This window comes from Pseudorasbora parva, chromosome 22 (assembly GCF_024679245.1).
Source record: "Pseudorasbora parva isolate DD20220531a chromosome 22, ASM2467924v1, whole genome shotgun sequence".
NCBI classification, from domain to species: Eukaryota; Metazoa; Chordata; class Actinopteri; order Cypriniformes; family Gobionidae; genus Pseudorasbora; species Pseudorasbora parva.
In genome coordinates, this window is record NC_090193.1 from 32827466 (window position 1) to 32846391 (window position 18926).

Consider the following 18926-nt stretch of genomic DNA (forward strand, 5'->3'; position numbering starts at 1 on the left):
TTTTTTTAAATTGTAAATAAAACAAAGGTCATTGTTGTACATTTTAAAAGAAAATTATATTTCAGTCTTTATACTTAAATCATAATTCAAGGAGTTACTTGCCTTTTTATGTTAAAGGTTTAGTTCACCTAAAAACGAAAATGAATTAATCACCCTCATGTCATTCAAAACCCATAAGACAGAGTTTGGAACGGTTTTGGTTTATCTGAGAGATTTCTGTCTCTCCATTGACAGCTACGCAACTACCATTTTGACGCTTCAAAAAGTTCATAAAGGGTTCGTAAAACTAATCCACATGAATTGAGTGAATTATTTAACATTTTCGGAAGAGAAACAATCACTTTATATGATGAACCGCTTGAATTTACGGTTTTATCCAAACATTCATCAACTCACACATCATTTATGGTAAATGGAAGCTCAAGCATGTTCGCTTGACAAGAACCAAGGTTCATTATTGTGTTATGCAGCATGTTTGAGCTTCAACAAGAACCAATGAGGTTTGTTCTTCTTGCTCGTCAAGCATGTTCGGTTGAGCTTCTGTTTATGTTCCCTGATCAATGTTTATAATTTATAATGCACTTTTCATTCCGAAGAATCTCAAAGTGCAAATGTGAATAGAAGCCTACATTCAAACTATTCATCATAGAAAGCGATCGAGTCAATCACAAAATCTGGACTAAACTGCTCAATTCATATGGATTTGTTTTACAATCTCTTATTATAGCGTCAGAGTGGTAGTTGTGTAGCTGTCAGTGGAGGGACAAAAAGCATTCTGGATTTGTGTTCTGAAGATTAAATAAAGTCTGGCGGGTTTGGAACGACATAAATAATTAATTAACATAATTTTCATTTTTGGGTTAAGTATCCCTTTAATTGTGATTCCCCCCCCCCCTCCCGTGCTGCGGCAAAACTACATTTCCCATGAGCACCCGCGGTGGGCGTATCCGCGAGGGGCTGGTTGGCAATGCGCGAGGAACCCAACAGTTCTAAACTGTCTTCTGCTGTGTGGCATGAGAGCAACTTCTCAGCAGACTGGGGTGTGGCGGCTTTGAAAACACTGAAAGAAATCTGAGACCGTTCAGCGTTAGCTGCCTAACGGCGCATATTATTCAAAGCCATCGGCGACCACTGAAAGGACTAACGTTAACCGAGGAAAACAAAGGGGATTTCTTGCGTTTTCTGTTTCATTCAGCTTCGCCGAGTTGTCTCATCGATCGGCTTGCTCTTTTATATATGAGCACAAGAGACTGATCACAACTTTTTTTCCCGAACTTTTTTTTGGATATGTGGATGTAAGTTTTTCCCCTCCCTATTCGCGTGATGTAAAACTCCAGCGTCTGGCTAACGTTACTTGGTTTCTCCTGGGAGCCTTAAACGTCAACAGTTTCCAGGTGTTGTTCTGATCTCAGTCAATATTTATAAATTCATATCTTATTCCCAACCCCCCCCAAACGTCTTTTGAAAGATCATTCGGGGGCATAAAATCATCAGTTTTAGATCTACTAGTGTCTTAAGGACATTTCCTTTCCTTGGACTTGAGGCAGTCATTTTTTTCAAAGCCAGAAGAGGAAGTTAGTCACGGAAGACTATTTAAAAAAATACCCAGTCGCTTTAAAAGGGTAAAACCTTTTATTTTTTTCTCATAAATCTATACTCATAAATCCGTCGCCCTGAAGCGCGCATTCGGAACCATGGGCTGTACCGTGAGCCAGGAAGATAAAGCCGCGGCCGAGCGGTCCAAAATGATTGACAGGAATCTGCGCGAGGACGGCGAGAAAGCCGCCAAAGAAGTGAAACTGCTGCTGTTGGGTGAGTGACGAATCACAGATAACGGTCAGCCCCTCGCTGCTGTAACAACACAACGTATAAGCACTTTATCACAGTATTAAGTGTCAATTGTGATTCAGTAACTTCTTTTAAACGAGTTTGAGACAAGTAGGCTAGATATTCTTGCGAAGTTTGAGGGCAACTTTCTAGGTAACGTTAATGTAACGTTATGTGTGTCAGGTTTCCTCCTCAGGTGTGGCCTGCGAGAAACTGTCAACGGATTTGGAGAAAGTGTCAAGTACGATAGAGCAAGCGTTTACTTGTTTAGCATTTTAAATGTCACACTCTTCTGGAAATCTTGTTTTTCAGCTATTTCCTTTTCTCAAATTATAACCGGAGGCATTTACAAATATTTTTTAGGTAAACGTGTCATTTGAGACGCTTAGCTAACTATATGTTAGATATGATGGCGATCATTTTTGGCACTCAAGCTAGTATGATTGCTTCACAAAGTCAGTCTTCCAGTTAAAAGTTTTGTAATCTACTCTTTCTGTATGATTATTTGCCACATACTAAATACCACAAATGTGTCAATATCTGGCCCAAATGATCCATTGTAAGGATGAAATTTAGATGAAGCTATATAAGACCCTGAGAAACATTCACTGGAGTGTGTCCTAATTTTTTGACAGGTGGTGTATGTGTGAAACTTTCAAGTACAAAATGTACAATTTTTTTTCTGAGCTTAACTTGTCACTTGAGAAGCTTAGTTAGCCAAGAAACTGTGTTAGATATGATAATGGTCATTTTCAGCAAATTAGTATGATTGCTTCACATAGTTAATCTTTCAGTTAAAAGTTTGGACTCATCTACTCTTTCTGTAGTTATGATTTATTTACCACATTTAAGAGTGATTGTAAAGCCATCAACCTAAATGCCAAAAATGTGTCAATATCTGAACCAAATTATTCATTGTAAGGACGAAATTTAGATAAAAAGCCACTGACCCTGAAAAACATTCACTGTAGTGTGTCCAAACCTTTTGACAGATGGTGTATGTGTGAAACTTTCCCAATCATAGAAAAACACAAGTACATTTGTACAACAAAAACTAGTTGTTTCAGTGTGACTGAGGGGAAAGGTTGAGGGAATGTTTTGACAGTGCCTGTGATCACTCTCAACATCCCTTGTGGTGCAGCATGGCCACACACACACACACACACACACACACTCAAACTCAGCATGCACTTTGGCCTGGTCCGAACTGTGTTTTGACAGAAATTGAGGAATTCTGTGGGGGGATGTTTTCGGAAGGCTTTAAGCCCAAACAGAAGCCTGGAACATGCACCATGAACCAAAGAAAGTGTTGAAAAGTACATTTTTGGCAGGGGTTGCATATTGTACTGCTTTGCTTGTTTGCTAAGGGCTCTTGCTGGGAAATGAAATGCTTGGTGTGGAGCTTTTTATTGTGAGTTCTAAAGCCTTTCGTGTTTTACTTTATGAACTCAGAAAATTGCTTTGGCATTCGTTGACTTAAAACCGAAATGCGAGGGAGCCAATGTTGTGCACAGCAGCTTTTGCATTTGCGCAGTCATTTTGTATGTATTCTCCTCTCTCACATTTCATATGTCAAACAACTTGTTAGATATCTTTCATAATGGTGGTGTTTGTCCCTCAAACGCCAGCTAGTTGGATTTCAAGCAGTGGCCAAAGTTAACTCCTTAGTGGCAGGTGAATTAAAAAAGTGTGAATATTTCTTACGGGCATTTAAATCGTTAAAAAACATTTTAGTGTATCTTTATTCCATCTAGGGCTGTGCAATATATCGACAGTATTGAAATATGCATATCGCAATGGCACACAATATCAGAATAATTTTATTCTGATATTCTGATAATTTTGATATTCTGATTTTTTTATCCCATGGTTTATTTATGGGATAAATATTCCACATCTGATGTGTTATGGAGAAGCTTTCATAGATGAACTTACGGTATAATGGTTACATTCCTGCTCAGTTTCGTTTTTCCAATTCAGTATTTTGGACCCTAATTTTAAGCTTTCAAAAGTGAGTCAGTTTTCATGTCAGTCTGCAGGACACCTACTCAGTTAAGTAACCGTGAACAATCCTAATAATGTTTCCCCTGTCAGTTACTACATTTAATTGTAGCTCTCAGTGGGCTTTGCTCTAATAGCAGACGTGGAGAGTAAACACTAGGTTAGGGATTTGAGTCACTGTCTGAGGAGGTTTAAATGACGCACATGTAGACAAGTCACTTCCCTCTTTAAAAGTTACTAGTTACAACATTGAACAGAATATTGCATAATCATTTCTAAGGCACATACAATCTAAATCAATCACTACAGTCACCACCAGTGTCTCGAAATGATTTCTAATGCCAGAAAAAAGGTCTGGAAAAGATGTGGTCAGTCTCACACTGGCCGATGTCTCAACCTCTGTTCCACCCCTCTGGTCTTTCCAAAGTCAAACTTTTGGTTCAGAGGGGAGTGTTGCATTGCTTAGATGGATGATGGACTATTTTTAGCTTGAGGCAGATGTAGGGAAAAGTTGTATTTCCAGGCTCACAGAGCTCCTATTGCCTTAGAGGAAGTTGAAGGCCTTTAGTTCCCTCCCCTAAACGTCTTTCTATAACTCTTTTTCTTTGCTTTTCTTTGCTTTTGTTCCTCTAAATTCCAGGAATGATTCTTCAGCTGGGCTTACCCTTTAAGTTTTCTGAACTTTGATCAAATTTAATCTTCCACAGTGAATTCCAGAGCATTGCTCTGTTTATTTATTCTAGTCCTGGATTGTTGTAACTGCCTTTGTTTCCCGTTTTACTGGCAGAGTGAAATATTCATTTGAGCCTTTGTACTCATCACCGTTTCGATTCACAGACATGTCTGAACATATCCATAGCAGACCTTTGCTGGCAGCATTAGTTTAAATGAAATTTGTATTTTTTTTTGGGTTAAATACATTTACATTTATGCATTTGGCAGATGCTTTTATCCAAAGCGAATTGCATTGCATTCAATGTACACATTTTTACATTATTGTCAGTTCTAAATGCATGAAAAGTCACATAAAAGCAATATTTCATGTTTAAATTAACTTGGTAAAGCCCTTGCGCCATAGCTAATAATTTTACTCTTATCAAATTGCAAAAGATCCATGCAGAACATAGTCATGCATGCGCATGCATCTGTGATGCTTCCCTGAACCCATTTAACAGGTTTAACAGAACCTGTTGAACTGATTCGTGCTTTCGCCTCTTTGCTTTAGCCATCGGGCTTAATAGCGTTGATGGTGATAAATAGAGCGAGGATAACTCCCAGAACACAATCGCTCATCCTGTGTGCATTTTTTTTTTTTCACACTCTTACTGTACCGACAGATAAATGCCGACAGGCATTTGGCAAAAGGCCCCAGAACAAACAAACAGACACAAAAACCCATTAAGCCCTTTTGGGCTGGAAAGATGACTGCAAACTGACACTGTTACTCTCTCCTGTCAGCATGGCTGTAATGGTCCTTCACCACATGGAAATCACGCTTTGTATTTACACACCTTATTTGCCTTCTCTGTTGATCGCTTAGTGGAAAAAGTCGGTCGTTCTGTTTAGGGTTCCACTGTAAAACTGTCAGAGGTCGAAAGGCAGGATATATTCATCCCCAGATGATTATGCTTATAATTAGTTGCAAAAATGAGCTGATTTATTGTGTTATGTGGTGTATAGTTATACTGTAGGTTTGAAGGGCTCTACTGTATGATTATAGTCTGAGGTAATAGCAGGCTGTGTGTGTGTGTGTGTGTGTGTGTGTGTGTGTGTGTGTGTGTGTGTGTGTGTGTGTGTGTGTGTGAGATCTCTTACTACTACTGACAAGGCTGTGTCTGCTTATTATTTGATCTTTTCATAATGGTGCAAGGAATACCCACTCGACAGAAGACATTGTGAGAGGTTTTGGGTTTTAGTAGGTTAAGTCTATTTACTTTGGTCTAGCATCTGCGATTAGACTTTAAAGCTGTCTTTTGGCAGTCTCTTCTGTGGTCTGCTGATAGGGTGACCAGATGATTATGAAAAAAAAAATCATGACTTGTAGGGGGTCTGGCCTAGTCAGTGGAGCGCATACTCTGCATGCAGTAAACCTGATTTTTGAATCCTGCCTAGAACAAAAAGTAAATTAAAGATTTTTTTTTAATGGCTTGCTTGATATAGCTGATCTTTGGACACTACCGTGAGTTGATATGCATGACAAAGTTAAAGTTGTGTTGATCAGAAATCATCTTAAGATTGAGTAGTGAGTAATTAAATGTGTGCAAATATACACATGCACAACAAGCAACAGATGTAGTTCTTTGTGTGTTTTATAAGTATTTAATCAGGGTGTCTGGTAGGGCTGCACGATTAATCGCAAATGACCGTTCACAAAGACCCGCCCCCTTTAGTGACTGTTGCTATGTCCGACAAGCCACACTCTCACACCACACATGTTCTCACACTGACAGACAGGACAGAGCAGGTTACTTTTAATATTAAAAACAGACTCAACTCTAAAATGTTGTCTTTTTAAAAAAAATGTTAACAATAAATACCTTTTTTTGGCTCTTTAATGTGTGGTGACAGGTCGCTGTAGCGCCTCAGTAAAAGCTGCTCGTAAACCGATCTTCTTATAGTATCAAATAAACATGATTGAACTTCAGAAGGAATGTTTCAACCGTGGAAAGATGTCAGTACACAATGTTTTTCAAGTTCAAGTCAACGTTAATCTACAAACTTTCTTGACTGCTTTGTCGGACAAAAATGGTGGCTTCGGCTGATGGCTAATTTTGATTGGTCTGATCGCCTGTCAATCAAACTCCTGGCAAAGAGTGAATTAACATGAAATCGTGCTTCAACCAATTAGGCTCATCGTGATCATGAAACTGCAAATAGTAGTAAATGCTGATCCATCGGAAATCACTGCGAGTTTGAGTCTCTTTTAACGTGCGTTTGAAAAAGCAATACGCGTCAAACATCTTTCCAAACGTGAGAAGCATTTAGTTATGTTTAATCAAAGCGCTTTAATCTTCTGTTTATTCAACTCACCAACAGTACGATGTTCATTGGGATTTGTCATGCACTATTGTACTTTTGTGGCACATATTTGGAGTTTAATTGTGATTAATCGTGCAACTCTAGTGTCTGGTCACCATCCTTCAAAGACATGCAAGGACGGTTGCATCAAATCAATAGATTAAACTGAGGCGCAAGACAAACCATTTACAGAATTTGGAAAACTTTTCCTTAACAGCTGTGCTTTTGTTCATTTTGGTTTTGGAAGTAGTTGATCATTAAGCTAATGTGAAAAATGGCCTTATAATGCCCTTCTTGCCAGTTTGCATGCTCTGATGAACAGTGCATATCAGACTGATGAAATCAAACTGCATCTGTCCTCAAAAGGTTTTTATGTCAGGCAAGCTCAATGATCCATCACAATGTTCTCAAGTATTTCCTCAAAGCAAGGTCAGAATGCTCATTGAGTCCTGTTGCTCCAGAATAGTTCTGCTCTGACACGTATGTCTGTTTTTGTGCATTATTATTGTGCTTTCAAAATAAACCATTCTGTATGAAAGTATTCAACTTTCTTTATGACCTGGCTAGAGGACAACACATTGTTGAACTTATTCAACATTAACTATGGGGCAGTGAAGTATGACACTTACTTATAAAGTCTTCTGGATTCCTAGAAGTTGCTTGTTGGAGAGGTCATGGGTTTTGTTTAATATATTCTATTCCAAAGTGACTTCAAGTGTGGCTTAACTTTGCGTTTTTACTAATCAGATATCTAAAATATATCTGATTTATCAAAATTATTCCATTTACACTTGATCACTCCCAAGTCTCTCCAAAAGGGATATAAATCCGACCTAAAATTTCGATGCTATATACAGATTGAATGGAGTTCACGTCACCGAAAGCAACGAATATGATTTTATATGATGCATTTTATGGATCATCAGCTAATTTCAAAATCAAAGACTGCAATAGGAGAGAGTGAGTGGAATAAGAGAATTCAGAAGATGACTGTATGTTGAGCAAACCACTTGCTTTCGGGTTTTTTTGTGGTAGTGTGTGAGTTGGCTTGATGACGAGATCTGTGGCGATGCGTGCTGCAGTAGCACTGCCATCAGTGGCGTAGCACCAAATTTTGGGCCCTGGGTACAAACCATCTTGCTGGGCCCCGTACTATGTACGTGTATGCACAGAAAACTAACTTCGGTACCCTTTATCCCCCCAGTCCGACGCCCCTGACTGCCATATCTGGCTATAATATCTGTATGTTTTTGTGTTGTTGGAAGAAAGAAAAAATTTACATATATGGTTTCAACAACCAGATGCATTCGACCCGGACCACCTCTTGAAGTGGTTTGAACAATCAGATTTAAATCCATCTCAAATGTGATTTGGAGGGCATTTACACCTGGTCTTTTCATGATCGGATATCTGTCCGATCAGAGAGAACACATGCAGTGACCAGGGGCTTTCCTCAGTGTTTTTACCTGGCACCTGTTAATGAATGATTTAATCAGTAGTCCAAACTGCCTCAATATGCTTTAGATTGTTTTTGCTTTCATACATTTTTTTTGTTAACCTCAACCACTAAATTACTTAAGCTTATAGTGGTTATTAAAATTTGCAAGTGCAAAAAGAGTAACTGCTTTTTTTTTTCTCTGTAGGCAAATCTTCTCAATGCTTCATGGGATTTTATCATGCATTAACGGCTTTTATCATTTATAACAGCTTTGAATGAAGATCAGCCTAAAGTTAAATGTATTCACTGAACGTCTTCCTTTTCATCATAGCTCTCAAATCTCAAATTTAAGTCGATTCAAAAATGGCGACAAATTTGAAATTAGAGACTTTAAAGGGTTAGTTCATCCAAAAATGAAAATTCTGTCATTAATTACTCACCCTCATGTCGTTCGACACCTGTAAGACCTCCGTTCATCCTCGGAACACAAATGAAGATATTTGTGTTGAAATCCGATGGCTCAGAAAGGCCTCCATTGACACCATTGTCATTTCCTCTCTCAAAACCCATTAAAGGCACTAAGACGTGGTTAAAAAATCTCACTACAGTGTTTCTACAATCATTTTATGAAGTGACGAATAGTTTTTGTGTGCAAAAAAAACTACATAACGACATATAGTGATGGGCCGATTTAAAAATGGGCTTTCTGAAGCCTCAGAGCTTATTGTATCAGCGTATCGATTCATGATTCGGATCGCGCGTCAAACCACCAAACCACCAAACTGCTGAAATCACCTGACTTTGGCGTGGGACTTTGTAGTGAGATGGACTTTGTCATGATGTCTTTAGTGCCTTGGTGTCAATGTAAATCTTTCTGAGCCATCGGATTTCAAGAAAAATATCGTGGAGTTCCGAAGGTGACCGGAGGTCTTTATGGGTGTCGAACGAAATTAGGAGTAAGTAATTAATGACAGAGTTTTCTTTTTTGGGTGAACTAACCCTTTAAGATGACTAAACTTGTACATGTGGACGCTCATTTAAAATACTCAATTCACTACCAAAACGAGGTTAAGAACAAATTCTTTATTATTGAATGAGACCCATTGACATCACAAGATTTGTTTGACATTGTAATCATTATGATCACAACTTGTAATAATTGCTTTCTAGATCGTTGTTTCTTGAATACATTATATAACTTTGACAGCCATCTCACCTCTGATAAGAGATTATTCTAAATTGTAATGTACAAACATGCAGTTTCTGTCAAGCTGCTTTGAATTGTGTATTGTGAATATCCAGATAAATGTGAATTGGAACCTGGTGAACCGTGTTGACATGCTTTATTTGAATGGATGTGATCACAATTGACATGAGGGTGCGTAAACACAATGACAGAATTTCCGATGTTTTGTAGCGAAACACTCTATGTTGACCAAACCCATTGTGTGCATGTATCATCTGTGTGCTCAGATTTGATTCCCTTACGCCCCTAAAACTAGACACATTCTATCCACATCAGTGAAACAATAGTGTTGATGATAATGACAAGTTTTTACAGACATGCAGACTTTTGCAAACCCAGCTGGGATTTCCTTTCTGACCTTTTCTGCTCTCCTCTGAACCGGTTTGATTAAAGTCTTTGTATTTGCTCTTTAGCAGCTTGCCTTATAGGGTTTGAGAAGTGGAAACTGTCCCTCGTTGGATAATAATGTCCATCTGGCTCCGTTTTGCGCCAGGACCAGAGCTCGCTCTCTTTGCTCACCTCTAAGTGGGAACACAGCACTCTGTCACACTGCTGTAAGAGCAAAGAGAACGTTGGCATAGATGTGCGAGGTGCCCGGAAATTAGGAGTTGGATCACGGACAGTGGACCGGCCATCTGTTTGTGTGGGACAAGGTGGTGTTGACGACATTGTTCAGACCTGCTCTCTGCTGACATGAAAAATGGCAAATGGTTGTGCAGCATATTTGAACTTTCTTGAATGCATGAAGTTGAAGCTGTATAAAGATGGAACGTTGTATATGTGAGATTGTATATTGTAAGATGGGACATATTGTATTTTTTAAACAGACATATACGAGCCTGCCATTCTGTAAACGAATGTCTGTGTGAGTGCATCACTGAGCGCCTGTCCGCTTCACTGAATCGTCTCGTTTTGCTTGCGAGGAGAGCGCGAGAGCGAGAACTCTCTCTGTTTACTTCAATCTGACCCATATGAACCAGCAACGTGCAGCTATTGTAAACTACGTCGACTGAGAAAGCACATTGAGGAAAAAGCGACTTTATCTAAATTCTTAGCCGGAGGTTGCTGAAATGCACTGAGGAGAAGTTCACATAACCTCTTACATCATCGGGAAGGTGAAAGGTCAAATCTTTAGTGGGTTTACATTGACTGTTTTACCTCAGGAAATGGCTGACAGATTGCATTTCTTCTTATGTATACGACTTCTTTATTCTTTGAACATTGGGGTTATGATGTGTAAGGTAGGCCGCTTGTGTGCCTTGTGGGCAGAAGCCTCTCCATTCGTGAATTGTTACGCTGAAAAGATGTCTCCTTGGGCTGGAACAAACATGATCTTTACTGAAGCATGAGCATGGGGGATTCTTGTGGATCTGGAGTTATATATTGTATATGTTTTGTATTACCGCATTGTTGTTAAAGTGAACACGAAATGAACATTGACATCATTTATATACTAAGTACATTATGAAATGAATCATCAGGCCAAAGAGAAAACCGCATGCTCTTTTATCAAGCTGTCTTTTATGCTCATCAAGGCCTCGATCAGACCGAACGCTATTTTCAGGTTTAAAAACGTGAGGAGCACCCCGCTGCCTTTTTTTTGGTTGCCGGTTTTTAGTTTAGAAAAGAGCAGTGCGTGGTTTTGTGTTGCTAGGCAACCCCCGAATTGTCTGTCCTGTCAATCTAATCAAGGTAACCATCACCACAACGGAAGGCCTGCCTCTCCATGCATTCGATTGGACAATGAAAAAATAACACGTTGCCGTCGGGTCCATTTTTTGCTCTGAGTTTATTTTTATTGTATTTTTTTCAACTTGAGCCGCTTAGAGCTGTCCTACAAAAAACCGCGAGGTGCTAAAACAGCGCGCAAAACGCTCCCTGCCAATAGAAAAAAAACTAATTTCACTACAAAAATGTGTTTTGTCTGATCAAGGCCTTCCAAGGCTGCATTTATTTGATCAAACATAAAGTAAAAATACTCCAGTCACATGATCCTTCAGAAATCATTCTAATATGCTGATTTGGTGCTCAAAAAACATTTCTTATTATCATTGCTGAAAACAGTTGTGATACTTAATATTTTGGGTATTAATCATAAAAGAAAATTCAGTTTATAGAAAGTTCAAAAGAACAGATTTGAAAAAAAAAAATTGGAACAATGTGCGCAATGTACTGTCGTTAATACTTTGGATTTTTTTTTTTTTTTAAAGTTATCACTGTTTAATTCATCCCATCCCTGAAAACTTTTTTTCTCATATCTTGTTTTTTAAATCCAGAAATACGTTGCATTACAGATGTAAAATAGGTTGCTAATGTAATTTCATGTTGACTTCAAGCTTTTTTTCCTCATATTTGATGTTTATGGCTTCAGACAGTAAAATCACAAGACTGATTGATGTCTACATATTTCAATCTATTGAAAACAGGTTTTAATTTGATTTAACTCAAAAAAAGTTAATCTAATAACAGCGATTTTTATCAAGTAGCCTGTGATCTCATAATACTGGATTGGGATGGCAAAGTATGAGATCATTTGATGTTTGCTTTTGTGCTAATGTACTCGAAATGTTAACATCAACATAGCCCATGGTAGCTTGTTAGAAACTGCTCTGTTTATTACATCTAGTAATTAACCGCGCATTTCTCTTATTCTTGTAAGAGGCAGAATCGTTAAACTACTCTCTCCTTGACAAGAAAGTGAGACAGTGAGGTGATGCAGCACTGGCAGATCTTTGTTCTCGGGACTGTGGGGCATGAAGAGATGGTGCCAGCCGCTTGGGAAAAGAAAGATCAGCCAGCTTAGTCTCAGAGGTGCAGGGTGGAGGGAGTGAAAATGAAAAACACTGAAACTCCCATTTCCTTTTCAGCCTATTGCTCGTTCGCGCTGGCCCGCTAATCTTCGAGGCTGTGCTTGCAGTGCCATGCACAAAAGCAAAACGTTCATTTGGGAAAACACTTACTCAGGCTGTAGTCTTCGACGAATGCTCTCCCTCATTCCTACGTTAGCATACCCTCTGATTAGTCTAGAGGCTGACTACTTTATCTATTTTTTTTTCATTCTATTTTGTCCTATTCTGTCAGTCTCCTCCTCCTCATGTAAACATCCCCTAAGCGCATGACGAATCTGTGTTTATGATTGACCAGCATAATAACACAGGGCTACGTATGACTGAACACCTACCAGCTAGTCGAAGAAGTGATGTAATTTTGCACATCCCTTTTTTTAGATGTATTTTGTGGCCACCGCTGTTCTGGGTTAGCATTTTGTTCCGTGCTGTGCCTGATTTCTTTTACACATTCAGTCCTCTCCCCTTAGCTGATATTTAGCCATAATTGGTATAATGTCTTCCTTTCACTTTTGATTTAATGGCTGCTCAACAGGCACGACTTGTGCTAGTGCCTCTCGCTTGGCCCTTTTCCCTCATTTGGTCAGTTCAGCTGTTCAAGTCGCATTGATTTGAATTATCATGGAGATTCTGGAGCTTGTAAATGGCCAGATAATGGCTACTAACTGTAGCCCAGGCTTCCAAAATTTTTTATTTTTGGTGACATGGCAAAGTTAACGTTTTGTTATATTTACCCAGATCCTTGGAGGCTTCACAAAACCAGCAGCCATATATAGAGTCTTTATAGCATTCTCAACCACAGAAGCTGTTAGCTGTCTCTCAACTCCTGTTTTAAAAAGCCGGTGCTTAAAAAATGATGTCATTTCCTGCTCTGTCGCCCAAACCACTTCCTCTTTTGGCTTGTCTCAGTCAATGCTGAGACTGAGGTTGGTGCTATCCCTTTGTTCATTCGATACAGGAAGCTTACACACCCATCCTGTTTCACTAATTCAGGGGCAAATTGTCAAGCTCTTCCTTGCAAGTGGCCCACTTGAGCAAGTGCCCACCCTCCCTCCACAAAATTAAGCCATTATGTAGAATCCACTGCAAAAAGCATCACCAAATGAAGTTGCCATAGAGCAGTGGTTCTCAACCTTTTTTCAGTGACGTACCCCCTGTGAAATATTTTTTCAGCGAAGACTTAAAACAGAGCACTGCCATAAGTGTCTGATTTATTAAACTTTAGAACAGATAAACAAATACAAAATTCAAACATTTGAAAAAAAATTAAATAAACTATTTTAGATGATAATATATATATAATAATGATAATAATCCATGACTAAATGTATTAGAAATATTTATTATCACGTAAATGTTCAAACTAATGTAGTGAAAACAGTGATTATAATTCTGAAATGGAAACTGGGGACGTTTCCTATTTGAGTTGTCAAAATATCACTAAAATCTCATTTGTTGTTGTATTTTAATTTAACAAACAGGGACAATACATTTTTGAATGTTTTTGTTGTTGTGGAGTCCCTATATTATTATCAACATTAATAATCATTATGATTTAGTTTGATTATTAGGAATTTTGGTCTGGCTTTAATACAATAACAAAAACCATATATATATATATATATATATATATATAAAAACTATGAAAACAATATTGTAACATGACTTAACAAAAACACATTACAAAAATAAAACAAATATGATAAATAAAACTATTCAAAAATATTGAAGTTTTTTATAATTGTTTTTAAGTTTATACTATATAAATTACTGTTTTATCTTTATGCTTGGAAAGAATTCTTACTATCCTTAATTGGTTATGTTATTTTGCATTTTAGGCTTATTTTAAGCAGAAAGTATGTGTTCTGCACATGTATGGTTTTTAAGTAATTTTGTGTTTATTTCAGAGGTGTGGTAATCACTGCGTTGTGACTGCGGAACTTTTGGGGCAAAACAATCCTGCGCCTTTTTGATGCTCTGTTATAAAGCACATACAAAATATATTACTTTACATGAAAAACCAATAGTTAGTATGTTACTACCTTAAAAGCGATAATGAGGTTTCTTTTGATATTTGACGATAATGGCGCTCTGTCTGCTCTCGACATAATTTATGAAGTAGTAGCGGCACGCCCGATCAAGTAGAGTCAGCGTAGCTCACACACACTGTGCCATCTGCTGGGGAAAATAATCACTAAACTCTTGCTCCTAAAACCAGCGGCTGCTGTATGATGTTGGTTGCACGCTTTTTCCCAATATATCTGCGGGTTGTTTGGAATGAGCTGTAAAAGAGAAATTTCCAGGGACAGCTCCATCCGTCTGAAAGAGGGTGAATGAGGGTGTTTAAATTATGAGATCATTATTGTTTGTGGGGGGTGTTGTAAGTGTTGTTTGATAAGGATTTGATCATGCTGTAAAGTGTAACAGCAACAATCACTAGGCCATGGGGCTATTGTCCACTTTGGTCTTTTTTTTATTCTTTTTTTTTTTTTTTACCACAGTATATTTTATCCGATTGCTTGATTAATTGTCAAAATAATTGACAGATTACTCAATTACCAAAAAGATCATTAGTGACAGCCCTAATCCAGATGTCTTTTTAGGATTGCACTACTGGTGTGTACAATTAGTCGTTGTGTTAAAGGGTTGGTTTACCAGCAAATTTTATTAGTATTTCAATCCTTCTTTCTGTTTCTTAGAGTTTATTGAAAGCAGAAATGTTATCAGGAAGCTAGTTTTCTTGTTGTATTGATGTTTTAAAGTTATAGATATCACTACTCCCTTCTGTCAGTTGTCATGCACATCACATGCCCATTAGCGCAGCGAGAACATTCGCTCAGATATCACAAGCTTCATTCTTCTTCTTAATTAATATCCTCTTTACATTGAAAGTGGTAAACACTGGAACTGGAAGTCATAATCATATTTGCAGAAAGTGTAATTTTATTCAGATTATCCTGTCTTCCCTTTGCACTTTGCAGTGAAGTAATGTTTATACAATAGAGCTGCACTGTAAAAAAATTATTTCAAAAATAAAATTAAGTTCATTGAAATTAAAATTGAGTTAATACGAGGAACATTTTTGAGACTCGACAACCTTTATTCAGATTTTGTATAAAGATTTTGTACACATATTGGGTAATTGTGTTATTTTTTTATGTGGTTTTAGATACAATAATATTTTAAGTGTCTATTTATTAAACCAATTTCCTTCATTGTATCAACTTAAATTTTAATTCCAATAAACTCAAAATTTTAAGGTATCCGGGTTACTTACTTTAAGTTAAAACAAATTATTTTTTTACAGTGTGGTAACTAACAATAAACCTTGTTATGCAAATGTCAGGATTTACCACGCGTTTGCAATTGAAAGTCGCTCATGCCAAGAGAGCAATGCCGTTTCCGCAAAAAAAAAGAGCGAAACTGCCGTATCAGTTTCAATCTCTCTCGAGTGCCTCGCTTCACTTTTGTACTCTACAATGTCTCTAAAACGGCTCTAAAAGCACTGAAAATGTCCATTTTAGATTTTAAGCTTGTGTACATGTATAGAAGGAAGGAGTATACTTCTTAATATACAAATAATGATTTTCATCATCCACTACAGCTTTGTTTGTACTGTACACATTCATGCTATGGTATATGGTGACGGTTTTGCAAGCAGTCAAGAAAAGAGGAAGTACATGTGAGTCTGTCATGTGCAGTCTTTTTTTTCAAAAGAAAAATGTTGCACTTTCATCATGCCTCTCGTATCTGAAAACGCACACACAAAATCAAAGTGAAGTAGTGTTAATGATAGTATGCCAAGATTAGGGTTGTTTCTGACACATCTGTAATTATAACTGTGATTGTCACCCTTGGCTCTGTGATAGAGCTCTGCTGACGTACTGCTCGCGTAGATCAGTTCTGCCAGAGGATTAGATGAGCTCCAGGAAGCCTTTCATAAAAGCTGGCTATCCTGTGTCTCTCCTGCTGATAAGATGGAGCGGGCAGGGCATGGTGCCCGGAAATGCCCTATAGAGCCATTACACACACATTCACATGTGCCACTCTGCACTCCCTGCCATTCTGATGTGATACAAATGTGCAGTTCCTCCTTCTGCTCTCTTGCGAGAGTCTCAACAGAAGCTGGAAGATGTTTTGTGTGTGTGCCTGATGTAATTCCTAAACACTTGACCTTTTCTTGATTTTTCCCAAACGTCTGTGATTGTCAGAGATGGGTCTGAGCTGGTCATTAGCAAAAACATGAGCTATAAACACTCCGAGCCTTATTGTTGTTAATTCATTTATTAAGCATCACTATTACTGTTGCATATACTTGGGGTTAGTGATTTGTCCAAATTGAAATATTGCATAACCTAAACCGCTTTGGCTATGAACTTAAATTATATCTCAAAGCGTATAGCTTGTTGATGAAAGGTTTGCAATTACTTTCCTAAAAAGTAATTGGATGGAAAAGAACATTTTATGTTTTAGTACATTTTAGTGCATATTTTTCCAGTTAACGTTTATTTTATTTCAAGAATATTTCAGAATTTTTCATCTTTTTAGTTTAAGTTAATACCCCTACATTGTAGTTTTACACAGGCTAGCATCACTCATGTTTTCTTAAAGGTGCTGTATGTAATTTTTTGACTGTACTAAAACATAATATAATAAGAAACATGCTGAGTTAATATACTTGCTTCTTAGAAAAACAGTGCTAGTTATTGTACTTTGAAATGTGCGTTCTGTGTCAGAATGTCTGTTTGTTTTGGTCTGTATGATAACGCCCGCTGCCAGTTTACCCAATAGTATTTCGACACCACAGGTTGCCAGTTGGAAGAAAACACACAGTATTGCTGCCATGGAAGTCAGCGAACAAATAGATCTAAGATCGCTGATTCTACCTGGCCTAAAAAGCTTCGGCATCCATCTAAAAATATCTATGAATGGGAGTATTAAACGTGGATAATTATTAACTCATCAACTTTACAATGTTTGAGTCTCCTCTAGGGATGCTCATTTCGGTTAATTTTCCCAACCGGCAACCGATGCTAATTAATTGTTTATTAACCGTTAACTGATAAGATTATAATATTGAATTGGCATTACATAAAACTACAATTGACCAGTGTCTGTGACCCGTTAAATACTTTCCACATGTTTATTGTATTGTGCAAACAGCAGAACATACAGAACAGCTCAACAACAGAACCTAGATTCACACTGGAGCTCTGCATTTTTGCCCGAGCCTGACGGGACCCGACTTTTTTACACCCCTAGGGTCTGGCTTCGGGTCAATTTTCACCTCATGCCTAAACGCGGGCTGGGCTTCGGACCTTTTTAGGCTTCTCCTTCGTTTTATATTTATTTTATTAATTAAAAGAAACAATGTGCTGCACTAGTGGAAACAACATGAGACCATTATAGCTTACGCGACTGTGAAGACATGGCTCGCATAGGGTTAAAGAGTCCACGCTAGCAGCGCGCATTTCTTCAGCAGCTGCTAGTTATGACCTTTTTACAACTGGTTCCTTCATTCGTTTTCTCTGACCAGGTATCTATCTGACTGCGAAATGACCAGGAGTAGGCCTAAATACCTTCCGAGATTATTTCGATACGTATTTAATTCAGATTAATCAAACAAACCAATTCAGAAGGTGGTATGAAAGCATTTCAGACAAAGCCGGACAAATGTAAATGTATCTGGTTGTTTAAACCACATGTGTAAATTTTACTTGTAGCAAATGGTTAAAAAATAAACGTGTGAGAGCATGTTATGTCGTAGTCAGATAGTATGATGGTGCTGCATCGCGCATCGTCGCAAATTAGTAAAGGATGCTCAAAAACACAATCTTCAATAAAAATTAATAAATAATCTTACCAGTGCATAAGTTGCTTTCTCTCATATTGTGGTCTTTGATTTTGAAATGAGCTGCTGAATAAAATGCATCTTGAATCTTTTGCTTTCGTTGCTTTGAACTCCATTAAATATAGGCTATACCGTGGGAAATGAAGATCTGATTCATAGGCTATTGCTAGAGCGGCTAGGCTCGGGAAGCGACTTTCATTTGCTTTTCTCCACCAGTCAGGAGCTTGTACTAGGCGACAGCTGAATTGTAATACCACATAGCTTATTTTGTACATAACTTCGTCACCCTCTCAGTCGAAATGGCCCCACACAGTATGCTTCTTCTTTCCCATTGCTTAATTTTGCGGAATATGTCTGTCTCGGCACGTGTGGTTTGTCGCATGTGTCGACGCGCCCCGTAAGTAAAAAAAAACAAAACAAAAAACATTTAAACCGCTTACCTGATGTTAATTGGTCAAAATTCTTACTATCGGTTAATGGTTAAACGGTCAATATGTGCATCCCTAGTCTCCTCTACTTCCCATTGTCAATTGTGCTTGTTGCATGTCCTCAAACTGGCAACTCTTGCGAGTGTCGAGTCTGAAGAGGAGGGGCGCGGCAAAACAATATTTGGAATTTGAACCGCAGTACCCATTTCAAACACTAGCTATCATTCTTACATACTGCAGCTTTAAGTCAATGTAGAAATTTAGTTACCAC

General features: G+C 38.0%; 1 protein-coding gene across 1 annotated transcript in view; it reads left to right on the plus strand.

The window, feature by feature from the left end:
- The first annotated feature begins 972 nt into the window (after window positions 1–972).
- The window catches only part of gnai2a (guanine nucleotide binding protein (G protein), alpha inhibiting activity polypeptide 2a), a 78694-nt gene continuing 60740 nt past the window's right edge, over window positions 973–18926 (plus strand). The window contains exon 1 of the mRNA XM_067432295.1: window positions 973–1812. Coding sequence (XP_067288396.1) covers window positions 1695–1812 — 118 coding nt within the window. The 5' untranslated portion in view covers window positions 973–1694. The remainder of the gene's footprint in view (window positions 1813–18926) is intronic.